This window comes from Schistocerca gregaria, chromosome 1, assembly GCF_023897955.1.
Source record: "Schistocerca gregaria isolate iqSchGreg1 chromosome 1, iqSchGreg1.2, whole genome shotgun sequence".
Classification (NCBI taxonomy): Eukaryota; Metazoa; Arthropoda; class Insecta; order Orthoptera; family Acrididae; genus Schistocerca; species Schistocerca gregaria.
This window is the reverse complement of record NC_064920.1, coordinates 861,797,860-861,814,667: the sequence shown is the minus strand read 5'-3', so window position 1 is coordinate 861,814,667 and position 16,808 is coordinate 861,797,860. Positions and strand designations below refer to the sequence as shown.

Genomic DNA, 16,808 nt, shown 5'->3' with positions numbered 1-16,808 from the left:
ATGCACTCGCTGTATGTGACTCTGTGGAGTGGATTCACGAACATCTTTATTCTCTATCCGTCTTTCTTTGAAGAGAATACACGCAGAGGGCCTGTCGTTTGTTCTGTGACGTCTGCATGTTTTGAAAGAGCACAAATGTGTGGGAACGAATGTTTGGGGCAACACCTCATGTCGCTCGCCCAGTGAAAGACCTGCTTAATGCAACCTTCCAAGAACGTGTTGTCTCCTGAGGTTTACAAACGCATGTCTTGTTATATCATCTGGTTTGAAACTATGTGACTAAAGGAACGCGTTTACCAGGGACACGTTGCGTCTCTATCTATTTGAAGGCGCAGATTCTACCGGCACTGCTGCATACAACTGTTGATCACGTCGGTATACCTATGCAGTATCTCGTCGACATCTGCTGTGCTCATATGAACAAACTGCGTAAGCGGTGGCGTTTAATAAGAAAATCAACAATATGCCATTCTCACTTGCTTGGCCTTTTCAGCTCAAGTCCCGTTCCTAATCTATTCCATATGAAAACGTTTTAATACTTCTTACCTTCATAGCGCCAGATCTACACCTGGTGATCAATTCTTTCCAGCGTAAATGCTAAGCGCAACAGAATATCTACTAAGTTTCGCTTCCATGATAATTACAGTCCACAGAGGACCTCTGTGTGTAGCTGTACTTTAATTATAACTGCCCAATATACAAGTTTTAATCCATTCATTAAGAGCTCTTGTCAGATAAAAGATAAGGTATTTAGTTACCCTTTGCTACACATGGCAGTTTTAGAGATATACGTCTCAAAGTCACTATATATTCTGTTCGTCCAGGAAGTTAAGAGACTGATTTCATCCCTGGCGTATAAACGACGACAGAGCAGTAACTGCGGTGGAAGCTAGAATTAACAATTGTAAAGAACAGATGTCGATCAGACGACTCAGTTGCGAGCAGTCAATATTAAGCGGAGGAAGCGCTGCCGTGCTGCATCAACTTTGTTGTGTCGCGTACCTCAGTGTAGCAAAGAACCGAAGGTCTGTAAATCAAGTGTTAAAGACATTATCCGGAGTGTTTTTATGAAGAGTAAAGTTTATCCCGCTCACCTTGACTCCAGAAGAAAAGCAACAATACATTTACCCCCGCCGTGACTTGAATGAAACGGAAAACTTTAAATGCGAACATTTTAGGTTAGTCTTCACCGTCACTGTTATTGACATTAAATGAAAGAACAAGTTTACTGTTACCAGTCACTGCTTATTTATCTCCACGACGCGTTTCAAAGGTTTAAACCTCCATCATCAGGTGGATTTGCATTTCTTAGTATGACATTTGTGTGTGTGTTCACAGTACTAGGCAGTGCCACAAGCTTCTCCAAAACATCGTAACACAACACACACACAAATGTCATACTAACAAATGTAAATCCATCAGATGATGGAGGTTTAAACCATTGAAACGCGTCGTGGAGATAAATAAACAGTGACTGTTAACAGTAAACTTGTTGTTTCATTTAATGAAATAGAAAACGCGGAAAAGTATTTTCAGACAAAATCATCAGAGGAGAGGAGGCATTGGTATTATCAATACGAAACCTACCACAATACGACAAAATGCAGAAGGTCTTCTGAACTGAACAACGTCTCAAGGAAGGAGTTTTCCGGCTGTTTCACACGGTTCTATAAATGTTCCGTGCGCTGTAGTCAAGTGGGTGGAGGGGGACGACTCTATAGAGCACCTGAAGCGTTAAAACAACCACCTTAGCTTGTCTCTATTTCTTATTAATCCAGTCCAGGAACGTTTTGCACTGACAGGGTACTTTCTGTTATTCTTGTTAGTCTTCTTCCAAAAATCAAAGACTTTTGGTAGATCCAACCTTGATGAGTTCACGACCTCTTTATCTACTGGAGATCTATTGAGCTGTGCTTCTTTGGAGGAATTTACAGTCGGTAATGCAGTTAATGGGTTCAAAGGATGTGGATTCTAACCTTTTTTAATCACGCAAGTTTCACTTGTACAGTTTTACTGAGACGAAAACCACAGATCGTATTCTTCTTACAGATCGTGCCGAACAGGGAAAGCTGCTGGTCGGGTTGCAGCATCTAAAGGTCCGTTCACAGGGTCTCCTGATATACGTCAGGTGGGGAAAAACAAAGGACGAATGCCTTCAGCAAAACATGCTCTCATTAAACCAAAACTCCAACGAAGTATTTATTTATTTTAACCACTGCGTACAGAAAAAATAACAAGTAAGATTAGCAGCTCTGACACATGGCGGAAATTACAAGTGTTTCAACAAGCCCATCAATGAAAAAGATGTTTGATGTTATAAAGCACTCAACATTCAACGAGAACATTAAAAAAATACAAACACTTTCGAGGAAAGTGTAGTATAGTGTCCTGCATGTGATAATATTTACGTCGACCCTCCATTAGAAGACTAGGTAGTGTGTTCCATACGCCACAGAATGTGATCCGGAGAGGTAAGTTTATGTGTCATTTTTTTAAAATGAAAAACTCTTACATTAATATATATTAGTTTTCAACACAATAATCTTTTCATTGTATTCGATTCAATAAGAAATACACGGCGATGTTTACTTACTTAACATACCATCATTTTTTAAACAAAAATGCCTTCAACTTATGTCATTATTGTCATCCTGTCCCTTGATCAAATTGCAAGTATTTTAACTATCTGAACAATGAAGAACACTTTACTTACTGACTTACTCTTTGCAGCTACAGCCCGTGTAGGACCTTGGCCTTCTGGACAATCTCTGCTCACTCTTCTCTGCTTGCTCTTCATCTTCTAACTCGCATTCTTCTCAAGTCCTCCTCCAGGTTGTCTGCCCCTTATACAGCCTCCACTTGCTTTTCCCTTAAAAACTTTCTTGTGTTACGTTCCATTATTCTTTCCACATGCCCCAACCAACGTAGTCTATTACTCTTTATTTCTTTCACGGCTTTATTTCTGTCACGATATCTGGTTTGTTGTACTCCCTGATCTCATTATTTCTAATTCGCCAGAACCTGCTATCATCCACTGGCTCGAAGATTTCCCTAAGTACCTTCCTTTCTCATCTCTGCAGTAACTCCTCATCGTTTTGCGCCATTGTCCATGTTTCCGAACCATACATCACCACAGGTCTCACTACTGTACGATACGCTGCCAGCTTCAGATTCCTACTATAGTTTCTTGCTTTAAACACTTTAATCAGTGCAAAGTAGCTCCTGTTATCAGCATGTATTCTACTCTCATATAATTATTCTCAGTTACCAATGACCCAAGATATTTAAAGCTCTCAAAGCATTCAAATTCTTTCCCGTTCAAAGTCATTCTTCTTTCTCCTTCACTATACCTTTCCCTAGATGTTAACATATACTTGGTCTTCGATTAATTGTCAGTCCAATCTCCGCTCCAGATCTTTCTAATCTTTCAAGCTTTTCTTCGAGGTCCTGTTTCCTCCTGAATAACATACCAATACCAACTACATATGTAAGATCCTGCATCACTCCATTAAACAGTACTCCCTCGGGGTTGCCGCTTTGTGTCTTTCGCATTACCCTCTCCAAGGCGACATTGAAAAGAATAGTGGCGAGCCTATCACCCTGTTGCAACCCTTGGTTAACTTCAAATGCCTTTGACAAAGTGCCCGCAACCTTTTGAAAGTCATTTGAACCAATCTTATTAGTTTGTTGGGTATCCTGCCTCTTGCACTGCCTTCCAGAGTTGATCTGTTTTGATACTATCATAAGCTTGTTTGACATCAATGAATAGCTGGTGAACATCGATGTTTTACTCATAACATTTTTCAAGGGTCTGTCTAATAGTAAACATCTGATCTTTAGTGGATTTGAGTTCTGAAACCACACTTATAGTCTCCTACATATTCTTCTACATCTTTCCTGAGTCACCCCACCATGATGTATCCTTATACTTTGTGTCCTATACAGAGCAGTGCAATTCCTCTATAAATCACACAGTCGGCTTTGTCATGTTTCTTTTGCATAGGGCACAATATTGCTGTATTTCAATGTTCCGGCATATTTTCTTTCCACCATATTTCCACTATGATCTAATGCAAAAACCTTACTAGTTTTTTCCGCCATATTTTATCATTTCTGCTGTAATATTGTCTTCTGCCTGAGGGTTTTTTTTTTTAAGGGTCTTGATACTAGCTTTTAGTTCTTCCAGTGTAGGTACCTCGACAGATTCCTGGTACCCTTCTTCTTTGTTATTTCCTGCTCCACCTCTTCATGGAGATACAAGGAAAAAGACTTTGCTTGACTACGAAGCCTACATCAGGGAACAAAAACCTTTACAGCGAGAAAGAAGTTCAAAGAACGTAACGACGCGCAGTGGAATTAGTTTTTAAAATCATCAGTATAATTGTGATTATGTTAAAATAAAAATTAAATCAACTAGTTACCATAAAGTAAGGAATTTACGAAAAATAGTTGAGCTTTAACATCGTCAGCATGCCCCTATCTCCACTACTCATAATTTAAGATAACATTTACCCACATTTCCTAGTGTGTTATTGCACCTTAGATTCCAGACACAGCCTTCATTATGTTTCAACAGGTAAATTTCAGCAGGAGCTTGGTAGTAATTTTCTTTTATTTTATGTTTAATTACCAGAAGACTGTCGTGGCAACCTGTATGATAAATCATGGACATTTCTACTAGAAATTTTCAATACTGCTCCAAGTGCGCAGAATCCTATCTGCCGAAAGAGTATCCCTTATAAACGGAACGTCAACTTTAGCATATTCTACAAATAAATAATTACATCACCTGAAAGTAATCTATCATTTGCTCGGTACTTTATTATGACTTCTCATTCACAATAATACTTTGCGCTTGTACAGACTCGGCAATAAAAACCCGCGGTTAGTCCCAACCCAAAGACTCACACGTTCGGATTCAGTAGCAGTGAACTAGCTGGCGCACTTAAGGCTTTCGACGACGAAAACAAACGAGCGAGAGGAGGTGGCGAGCCGCCGCGTCCATCTTCGGACGTCGGCCGAGTCAGCGCCGGTGTCGCCGGCTGCCGCGTCAGCAGCGGTGGCTGACGGGGTCCCCAGGATCCCGCTGACGGTCCACCACCAGCTAACGGCGGCCGCCCACGCCACCTGCCGCGGCAGCAGGTCGCTTTACGGGAGCACTTCTCTGTCGTCCATCACGTAGGGCTTACGAGGCGAAATGCTTTCCAGTCGGAAATGTGTCCTTAACAGCGTGTACCACAGTCTTTCCTCTGGATGACAACGGCGGCTCATTGTAACCTGCATTCGACAGGAAGCAAAAGACTGGTCGGATGAACGTGTAGGTCTGTAATCGTCAAAGCTTTTCGCTCGAGAGTCAGTATTAACATTGAGGGACGACATCTTGGGCCGCATATGTACCAACCTTATTATTAATTGGTAAGCTGTACAAACTGGTAAGTTGCAAGCGTCCAGCAGAGTAGTTGTGGTAAAGGGGCGATAAGTTGGCAGCTGTCGCCCGAGTAGTGATCGGTACCATTCAGACCACTCCGTGTCATCTGCTCTCTATTTCAGACTGTTGCACCCTCAGCGACCCCAAAGTCGTAGCACAGCTTTGCCTAAGTCTTGCCTGTGTGAACGGATGGTTAATTGGTTAATAAAAGTAGTTATACTTATGTTTCAAATCAGTATTCAATATGAGACACTATGACACTATGACATATGAATGTCAATTTTCTTCTCTTTAATGTAATGTTCCTCAGTGCAAGTAAGTACCACAATTGAAGATTGTAACACGCATTCACAAATCCATGTTACTTCCGTCTCCAAATTCATACCGTAGTAGCTTATTGCTACGAGACGCTCGCATACGTGAGTTATCGGTACTGGAATACAAAACAACAAAAGTTTCCCGCTGTAACACAGCAGTGGAAGCGCTACTTGACCCCTGCACACCTGAGGTAACTTTAATTAGCTCATGGACGAATTCATCAACATCAATTAAAATTAAGCTCCTCTTAAAATCGTAAGTGGCTGTGTAAGTACTTTTTTGTTACTAGGCAGGGAAACTGCAGTTCTAAACGTTAGTTGACGTTTTGGATTCGCCTGTTAGCTGTCAGATACATATTGTTATAAAATGTCGCTGAGAATCGTGGGCCACACGAAAACTTGACTCGGGCCGCATGGGCCCCGTGGACCGCAGTTTGAGGACCACTGGTCTAGGTGATGAAACCCCCTTTGGAAACATTCAAGGTACCATTCAAGGTACTGCTCAGAAACCGGAACTAGTGCACAGAAGGAAGGAAGACAGTTCAAGAGTTTGACGTACATTCAATAACAAGATCATTAGATGCCGAGCAGAACCTAGAATTCGGGAAGGATGGGAAAAAAATCATCCAAGCCCTTTCAAAAGAACCAACCAAGCATTTCCATGGGACATCATAGGAACATCACTCAAAATCTAGATCTATATGTCGGGATGGGGTTTTTACGGTCGTCCTCCCGAATACGAGTCCACTGTCCTAAGCACTGCAACACCTCAATCACGTAGATCGATCTGAATTAATCAAAACTAAAAATATGCGTAAAGTTTAGCTAAAATAACTTGTTAAGTTAGCGGAAGTGGCGTGCATGTAGGACAGAAAGATCCTTCCTTATGTGGCAGGAAAGAAATGTTAGGACAATGTTTGTCACTAAGGAGCCGTGCGAAAAAGTGAAAAAGTGCGTACACGATCTCAAAAGACAAAACATCAACATGTGATTGAGTTCGAATGTGGCAGAATGATTGGCCTCTGGCAAATGTGTTCGTCACAGCGTGACACTGGCATGCTACTTCCAAAGCGAAGAGTTTGTGAGATCAGTAGGTAGAGTATCTTCATGCGTAGCTGAAGAGACAATCTGAGTAGCTGCCTTAGATAGTTTGCATGTGATGCTGTCATTTACCGTCTTGTAAATTCATCAGATCGTCAAAACGGCTTGCAAAATGATTTAGATAAGATATCTGTATTGTGCTATAAGTGACAATTGACCATGAATAAGGAAAAGTGTGAAGTTATTCACATGAGTACTAAAAGAAATCAGCTAAATAAGTCACACAAATCTGAAGGCTGTAAACTCAACTAACCTGGAACGATAACATAGATAATATTGTGGGTAGAGCAAACCAAAGAGTGCAATTCATTGGCAGAACACTTACAAGGTGCAACAGGTCTACTACAGAGACTGCTTACACCACGCTTGTCCGCCCTATTCTGGAGCATTGCTGTGCGGTGTGGGATACGCGTCAGGTGGGACTGACGGATGACATGGAAAAAATACAAAGAAGGGCATCTCGTTTTGTATTATCGCGAAATAGGGGAGAGAGTGTCACAGGCATGATACGTGAATTGGAGTGGCAATCATTAAAAAAAAGGCGTTTTTCGTTGCGACGAGATCCTCTCATGAAATTTCAATAACCAGTTTTTTTCTCCGATTGTGAAAACATTCTGTCGACACCCACCTAAATATGGAGAAATGATCATCACGATAAAATAAGAGAAATCAGGGCTCGTAGAGAAAAATTTATTTGATCGTTTTACCCGCTGCTGTTCCAGGGTGTAATGGTAGAGAGACAGCATGAAGGTGGTTCATTGAACCCTCTACCAGCACTTTATTGTGAGTAGCAGAGCAATCACGTAGATGTAGATGTAGATCGTTTGGTAAAAAATGATTGGATATTCGAGCTTAATGTTCAGCCGCTAGGATAGAGGACAGGAAGCATATCGGCAATGTTCTTTCCAAAGGAACCATTCCAATTTTGCCTTAAGCGCTTTAGGGAAGCTGTGAGATTGGCTGGAAATATGAACTACATTTCTTCGCAGTCTACCTTGTTCCGTTTCAGAGCGTATGTGCCCACGTCATATGACTACAGGTCAAGATGATATCCATTTTGTTCACATGGATGCAACCTTATGTAATAGACACGTCGAAACCATGCATTCTCCGAGGATTGCTATTCTGAGCTTTGACACCAACATCAGAGTTACGTGACGGTTTCCTGTCGTCATGTGGTTTGTGAAGTGCAAAAATCGGAAGTTAATTTCAATAACTGAGCCCGTGTTCTACTAGTAATACGTAAGTATTAACGCAGTTAACATAATTTATGCCAAATTCCCAGTATGAATGTGACTTTTAAACAAAAGCGTAACTCAGTTTGAAACATATTTATAATTATCTTTGTATAAAAGTCTTACAAGCACCGTAATTAACATTTCTTCATTCTTACACAGTGTATCATCTGGTTTACACAAGCCTGGAATATAATTACTTTGGTAAGGAAGTATTGCCTTTTTACACGACTCCTCCAAAATATGTGTAAAATATATGTAAAATACTTTTTATACTGTATCATAAACAATATCGGACGCACATTCAATTTTTGCGCTAAACAAGTGACTACGCTTCCCTAAATCTAATACACATATTGAGACAACAGTAGCACAAGAAGCAGAATACATTGGAAAACGTTGATAACTAAGATCATTCTTCAAATCAATGACGTGAGTCAGGTAATATTAACATTTCGAAATACTATTCATTTGTAATGTTTGGTTCTGAGAACCATCGTAAATATTAATGATCTTATAACGCACGGAAAGATTTGTGCTACGATTTTGCAACAGGATCCCTTACGTAATAGAGCGTTTTGTCAGAATTTATACAGATTGAATACAACTTCACCTAAATACAGTTTCAAATGTAGCTAACGACACGTCTAAGTTATTTATAATTGCATATAATAACGTTTTTTCCAGTCATATCGATAAACGTTCAAATAACGGGTTGCTTGCTTATTTCTCTACATTGGTGGGTTTCTCTCTTTCCAGGTTTCTTTAAGTGTTACTGCGCAAATAAAATTAAAAATTAGTTTCGCATTATTCAGGCTTTTCTTCTGACACCAAACACCTCACTGTTATTCAGGTGATAAATTTTGGCTGCAGAGCTGCTTATGATCAACGAAATAAAATTCTTCCAGTCAAGAAGGGAGTCCGAACATTCCTTTGTACTTCAGTAGTGAGCAAATCGTTTACCAGTATTACTGGTTACGTAAAATGAATGTAAAAACTTCCTATTAAGGTTAGAAAGAAGAGAAGGCCATTATTAATATTTCACAAAATTCGCGATCTTTTAAAAGACAGATTGTAACATGGCCCATTTTCTGTGAGATTGTCTACTATCATATTTCAGAGGATGATATGCAAGCTCCGTCGATCTAGTAGTCGCTCTATAATTGTGGATATGGATTAACATGCCAGGGGCTGTTTTCAATTCGCTGTTGGTTTCTTTACCTTTGCTCTGTAGTATGGTGGAGGTTTCCAAGAGTTGAAAGCTGACAAGCTGGCTGCTCGGAATAAAAATCCTTTTAAGAGGAGTTGGCCAATTACAAAAATATTGAGCCCTAGTTCGGGTCCCTGGCTGGCATTCGCAGCAATTCTCATCCGCTCCCGCCGCGCCCCTCCCCGAAGGTGCGACGCGAGATACCCCTTTTTTTTGTCGAAACGAACATCGAATTCTTCGCAGAAGGCAATTATCAAGATACGATGTTTATAGCCAGGTGTGGCTTCCCAGAGACCATGTGAATTTTCGTTACGACACCTCAGAATAGCGTTAAGTTTTAACTTTGGGGATCCAGCTTTCTGATTGTATCATATTGTCACTTGCTCGAGAGCGTGAGCTTTCTCGCTGTGTATATGTGCAGAGCAGTGGATAGGCCCTTTAAAAAACTGCGCCATGTAGTCTGAGAGATTTTCTGCCTTCTTGCGCACCTGAGAACACTATTGGTTCGACAAAGTAAAAATCCGTAAGTGTAGGATATTGTTGAAATCTTCACTTAGTTTTACTGCTCGGCGCTTGCATTTTGTCACCACTGGCCGGCGAGTTCCCACTCTGGCGGAAAACACCAGGGTTACAGAGCAACCATGACTTCTGTCCATGTTTTTGCAGGGTAAAGACTTCAGGTTAGCACAGGAGAGATGACTGGTGAGAGAAGCCTTGCTGCCACTGGTAGGATGTCTATATTTGAGTGTTACGTACAAAGAGACAATTGCATCTGAAACTGCTGTCGCTACAGCCACCGTCCACTGTATTCGTACTCTGCGCACCTGGTAATTTGCACGTGCGGACACCATTTGGAAGCGAAGTTAACTCGCTTCCTTCAGGAGCCGAGTACACGATTTTAAAGTCATGCACCCAGCTCGTTGCCTTACGCTCGTTTTGGCAATCTTATGGTGTTTTCTCCTACCTTTCCGTGGTCTTTCTTCATTTAAGTAACAACTTAAGCAGTCCCTGTGTGTCCACGAAATATTAACGTAACTGCATTTCATCTTTCACGTCCAGCCGTACCAAGGCTACAATTTAGAGTTGTAATCCCGTGTCTGTTTGTCAATATATCACTGGCAGATTTTAATGTTTAAAGACAATAAATATAATTGTTATAGTGATTACTTGTTCCCGTTCAAAGCTAGAAGATCCCTCCTCCCATTAACATAGCTACGGAATTGGTGTGATACCCATTTGTTTTATGCTTAATTGGGCCATTCCTATAATATTTATTTAAATAAGATGTTTCAGGTGTGTGACAGTGTCCTTATTTAAATTAATCTGCTTGATCATTTGGAGTACTCCGAGAACCCAAATGGGAATCCATGGAGGGAAGGCGACGTTCTTTTCGAGGAACACTATTGAGAAAATTTAGAGGACCGGCATTTGAAGCTAATTGCAGAACGATTACACTGCCGCTAACATACATTTCCGGTAGGAACCACGAACATAAGATACGACTCATATAGGCATATTGATAGTCGTTTTTCCCTTGCTATATTTGCGAGTGGATCTGGAATGGAAATGACTTTCAGAGGTACAGAGTACCCTCTGCCATGCAGTGTACCATATCTTGCAGAGTACGCACGTAGATGTATATGAATGTATCACGCTGAGATGCTCAGACTTATCGAAAGTATCGAATTCAGGTAAGGAAGTACCATTGGAACGAGTAAAACTGTTTAGTAAAAAATTAGTGTATGAACATGCCACAAGCGTGTATCAGTAATAACAATGAGAAACTTATATATGGTTCCAAAAATCTTATATCCTTAGTTTAGCCTTCCACATCATGTGCTTTTTTGCTGTATTATTTGTAAGGAACACAACCGACCTTTGAGAGCGGGACAGATGCGCTTCCAAATGGTGAGACAGCCGCATCGATGGAACTGCCCCAGAGCCAGCTCCATGTAGAAGAGGGGCAGGCCGCCGAAGACCAGCATGATGCAGTAAGGGATCAGGAAGGCGCCTGGAACACAAGAGAACACGGGGTCGTCACACCTCAGCTGTAGCGGCGACAGTTGGGGTACCGTAACAGGTGGGCGCCTGCGACTTATGCAACTGTGCGAATCAACGAGGCGACCTAACCTACGGTGCCCCAAATGCACGCTGCCGCGAGCGACATCCTATCAGCGTTAGGCGTCTGGAACACATGCAGCACTGCACAGCTCCGTAGCGTGGATAATCGCCCTATATAAATATAGTCAAAGCCAGTGTAACTGTCCAACCACTTGGCTACTGCGTCTCTGAGCTTAGGAAAATGCTCGTCCCACTTTTTGTCTTCTTTTTGATTTCAGTACCTTACAGAAGTAAATCGCCGACAACAAATCAGTAGATAACATCGTCATCGTTTTTGTCGTTGTGTAGGATGTCCTACATACATTATATAATCACCTAGTGGCAGGGTATCATATGTTACAGAATTGGCTTAACATTTCTTTTTACCAAGATAATTATTTCATTTAAAAAATTCTTATTTGATAACCATATCATTTATTATCGGGAACAATACACTTTAGAATAACTGCTATTTCATAGATTCCATCAGGCTTCTTCTTTGGCCTCAGAACATATAATCTCTAATCGAATGTTACTTTAAGTTTCTTATTCATTTCAAAATTTAAAAGTTATGAGACGTTTTAAAATCTGAATTTCGTTAAAAATTGTTTCTGATACCTTGCTCGCGTGTAAGAGCAAAGATAAAAAGATAGTAAAAATAATACTGAACCATGTAATGAAATACATGACAGTGGTAGCAAACTTTTACATTACAAACGGTGGTGGACTAATTATAGATTTTACCCCCCTGCATTGCTCCTTTTTAGATATTGTTTGGAACTATGCAGAAACTTATGTGTATCTAGAGTATATAATGAACGGTTATGATATAAGATGTATGACGTTATTTTTGTCATTTTCCTTATGCGTTTTCACTGCTGTGTTTCTCCCTTGTTGTTGCATTTCATTATCAGTTAGCTGTTTTTTTCGAGTACATGCTTGAATTAAGTAACATTATTTCTAGAGCCAGAGCGAGAGTGCAGTATTTCCGTGTGATTAGTGTTCTGTGGCACACATATTCGCATTCAGGGTACTACTAACATGTTTTACATACAATGTAGTACCTGATAGTGAGAGCTGTGACACGCAATAGCATGAAATATACATGATCAAGATAGTGGTGGGAATGCGTCGCTGCAAATCACAACTGAAATGCTAATTATGTCTTTAGAACTGTTACTAATATCGGGTATTTACATAATCATCAACATGAATTTTTTGCAGATAAGTATTATAATAAATTTCAATAGACAAGCAGCAACAGAGGGAGAGGAAATTATAATTGACATATTTAGAAGCATTATTCATTGAATTTCTGCAAATGGTCTCCGTCTTAATTTTGTAAAAAACTAACGTAATCAGTTCTGCACATCAAAGGGTACAAAAGCAGAGATAAATTTAAATTATGGGTATGGCTTGGTAACCAAGGCAGATTTTTGAAACTTCTTGAATATGACTAAATTTTGAGTGGGGCACAATACGTTTCAGAGTTTCTTATACACCTCGGTTCAGACACATTTGCAATGCATGTCATCGAAATCATGGAAGCATGTGAATCGGTAACATACTATGCTTAATTTCATTCCACTGATGTCATATGGGATTGTGTACTGGTCTAATGTACACTCCTGGAAATTGAAATAAGAACACCGTGAATTCATTGTCCCAGAAAGGGGAAACTTTATTGACACATTCCTGGGGTCGGATACATCACATAATCACACTGACAGAACCACAGGCACATAGACACAGGCAACAGAGCATGCACAATGTCGGCACTAGTACAGTGTATATCCACCTTTCGGAGCAATGCAGGCTGGTGTTCTCCCATGGAGACGATCGTAGAGATGCTGGATGTAGTCCTGTGGAACGGCTTGCCATGCGATTTCCACCTGGCGCCTCAGTTGGACCAGCGTTCGTGCTGGACGTGCAACCGCGTGAGACGACGCTTCATCCAGTCCCAAATATGCTCAATGGGGGACAGATCCGGAGATCTTGCTGGCTAGGGTAGTTGACTTACACCTTCTAGAGCACGTTGGGTGGCACGGGATACATGCGGACGTGCATTGTCCTGTTGGAACAGCAAGTTCCCTTGCCGGTCAAGGAACGGAAGAACGATGGGTTCGATGACGGTTTGGATGTACCGTGCACTATCCCCTCGACGATCACCAGAGGTGTACGGCCAGTGTAGGAGATGGCTCCCCACACCATGATGCCGGGTGTTGGCCCTGTGTGCCTCGGTCGTATGCAGTCCTGATTATGGCGCTCACCTGCACGGCGCCAAACACGCATACGACCATCATTGGCACCAAGGCAGAAGCGACTGTCATCGCTGAAGACGACACGTCTCCATTCGTCCCTCCATTCACGCCTGTCGCGACACCACAGGAGGCGGGCTGCACGATGTTGGGGCGTGAGCGGAGGACGGCCTAACGGTGTGCGGGACCGTAGCCCAGCTTCATGGAGACGGTTGCGAATGGTCCTCGCCGATACCCCAGGAGCAACAGTGTCCCTAATTTGCTGGGAAGTGGCGGTGCGGTCCCCTACGGCACTGCGTAGGATCCTACGGTCTTGGCGTGCATCCGTGCGTCGAGCGGTCCGGTCCCAGGTCGACGGGCATGTGCACCTTCCGCCGACCACTGGCGACAACATCGATGTACTGTGGAGACCCCACGTGTTGAGCAATTCGGCGGTACGTCCACCCGGCCTAACGCATGGCCACTATACGCCCTCGCTCAAAGTCCGTCAACTGCACATATGGTTCACGTCCACGCTGTCGCGGCATGCTACCAGTGTTAAAGACTTCGATGGAGCTCCGTATGCCACGGCAAACTGTCTGACACTGACAGCGGCGGTGCACAAATGCTGCGCAGCTGGCACCATTCGACGGCCAACACCGCGGTTCCTGGTGTGTCCGCTGTGCCGTGCGTGTGATCATTGCTTGTACAGCCCTCTCGCAGTGTCCGGAGCAAGTATGGTGGGTCTGACACACCAGTGTCAATGTGTTCTTTTTTCCATTTCCAGGAGTGTATGTTTAAGGGGGAAAATCGTCATTGGACAAAAGCATGCCATAAAGTATGTGGTGCTGATCATAAAGAAGGAAACTGATTAAAAAATTAAGCACTGTAACTACAGCTTCGCAAGGCATATTCGTTCTCTTGACATTTATTGTAAACTGTACGTTGGCATTCAGAAGGAATAATGGCGTCTATAAGTGTCACGAGGGATGTTCAAAAGAAAAGGTACGAGACAACACTGTGGGTATAATTGAAGTATTTAAAGTAATAGTCAGAGGGGTGAACACAACTACCCCAGTTTCACGAGGCGAAGGTTTAACCGTTCCCAGAATTCCCGTTTCTGTATCAGGATACATGCCTCCACCGTGTCCTTCAGTTCGTCGACTGAGTTGATGTGCTTTACTTTGTTAAAGCGCTTTTGTTTGAGATGGTGTTTCAGCAGACCAAATAGATAGGAGACACAGGACGATATGTCCGGGGTGTAGGGCGGGTGCTCAACGTGCTCCCACTTGGGTTTGGCCATTACACTTTTTGTGACCTTTGAGACGTGTGGACGCGCACATCGTGGAACGGAATCACTCCCTCGGTGAACAGCCCAAACCTTCTGCACTTGATGGTCTTGCATGGGCTATGTAGTGTCACACAGTACACGCCTCTGTTAATAGTATTCCTGTGCTCGAGGAATTGAGAGCCTGGGACGTCGAAAAAGATGGTGAGCATCACATTGCCTGCGGAGAGCAAAGCATTGAATCTTTTATGAGGAGGTGACGATGCTTCAGTCACGTCCCTAGATGTCTCACTACGTCATCCCAAAGCGGCATGCGCATATTTCAACCGATTTGGTTGTGACGACATTTTTCATATGAACACTCCTTACAAACAAGAAAAATTGTTTTCATTACTGTTGATTAAAATTGGCTTTGGCTCATAAAAAGGTGAGTAGCTTAGGTACAAAAATCTTTTATCATTCATTCAATGACGTTAAATTTCTGACAGACGACAAAACTAAATTTGAAGGTAACTTCTCAGAAACTTCTTCTGTTTCATAGTAGAAACATAATTCAGAAACTTATAGCTTATTTAGGGCAAAAATGTTAAATACTTACTCGAGTTATTAAAGTGAACCTTGTCTTCTGTTCTGTGAGCATAAAGTCATAGTTAAACAGTAATTAATACTCTTTAAATTGATTGGTTCCTTGCCGGCACGATATATCGTACAAAGTGACCCACGGATTATGTATATGACTAACTAAATAACTAGTTCGGTAACTAACTAACGAAATAATTAACTAAGAAGTCATCCTTCGTTGTTCCTCTGTGGAACTTATTCTGTGAGGTACGGCCGATAAATGGATACAACTACAGGGTGTATCAAAAAGGATCATCCAGTTTAAAAATGTCATAATAATTATGTCATATGAGATATGTGCATGAACAACGTACTGTTGAAAAGAGCAAACTCTCGAGTCTTACACGGTTCCCGCTAGGTAACAACAGTATGCACCCACTTCAGTTCTAGTGAAAAAGGAGTCGGGACAATAGAAACCATTTTGTGTTCTACGTTTTGCGCAGTGCGGGTCAGTAATAACTTTCCAGCGTGACTTTCGTACTAGGTGTTGTGTGGATCCGCCTGCAGCACAGAGTATTAGACGATGGCATGAACAATTACGAGAAACAGGTTGTTTGTGTAAAGGCAAATCGCCGTGCCGTCCCCGAGTGTGTGACACAGACGTCGAAAACATCCGATATAGTTTCACAAGGAGTCCGCAGAAATCCGTTCGCCGTGCAGCTCGACAGCTCAACATGCCCCCGATATCCTTCTGGCGTGTGTTGCGTCGACGTTTACATATGAAACCATACGAAATTCAGCTACTGCAAGCTGTTCGTGAAGCTTACAAACAACAGCGTGTGCAGTCCTGTAATTTCGTTGTTGGGAAGATGAAGGATGACAGTTGTCTTCCACGCTTAGTCTTTAGTGACGCGGCTACATTCAATTTAAAAGGAAAGGTGAATCGTCATAATGTGAGAATATAGGGAATGTTTTCACGGGAAAAGGTGTATGGATCATTTTTCTTTGCCGAGAACACTGTTACAGGAAGTACATGTATCAATATGCTTGAGAACTTTCTTTCCCCACAGTAGGAGACTGATTCGCACGACTTCATTTACTAACAGGATGGGGCACCGCCACACCGACATCTGGAAGTGCGGGAACTTTTAAATCAAAGGATTACTGAACTATGGATAGGTCGTACTGGACCAAATGCTTCAGCCTTACATTACTGGCATCCAAGTTCACCGGACCTAACTTCTATGTGATTATTTCTTGTGGGCGTTTATAAAAGACTCTGTTTATGGACCTCTATTACCAGCAAACAATGAATGAACTGAGATATCGCA

The 16,808-nt window shown here is 42.0% G+C and overlaps 1 protein-coding gene across 1 annotated transcript in view; it reads right to left on the bottom strand.

The window, feature by feature from the left end:
- The window catches only part of LOC126272906 (sodium-dependent serotonin transporter-like), a 1,032,532-nt gene that overhangs the window by 432,278 nt on the left and 583,446 nt on the right, over positions 1–16,808 (bottom strand). The window contains exon 3 of the mRNA XM_049976173.1: positions 11,168–11,302. Within this exon, the coding sequence (XP_049832130.1) occupies positions 11,168–11,302 (135 nt within the window). The remainder of the gene's footprint in view (positions 1–11,167; positions 11,303–16,808) is intronic.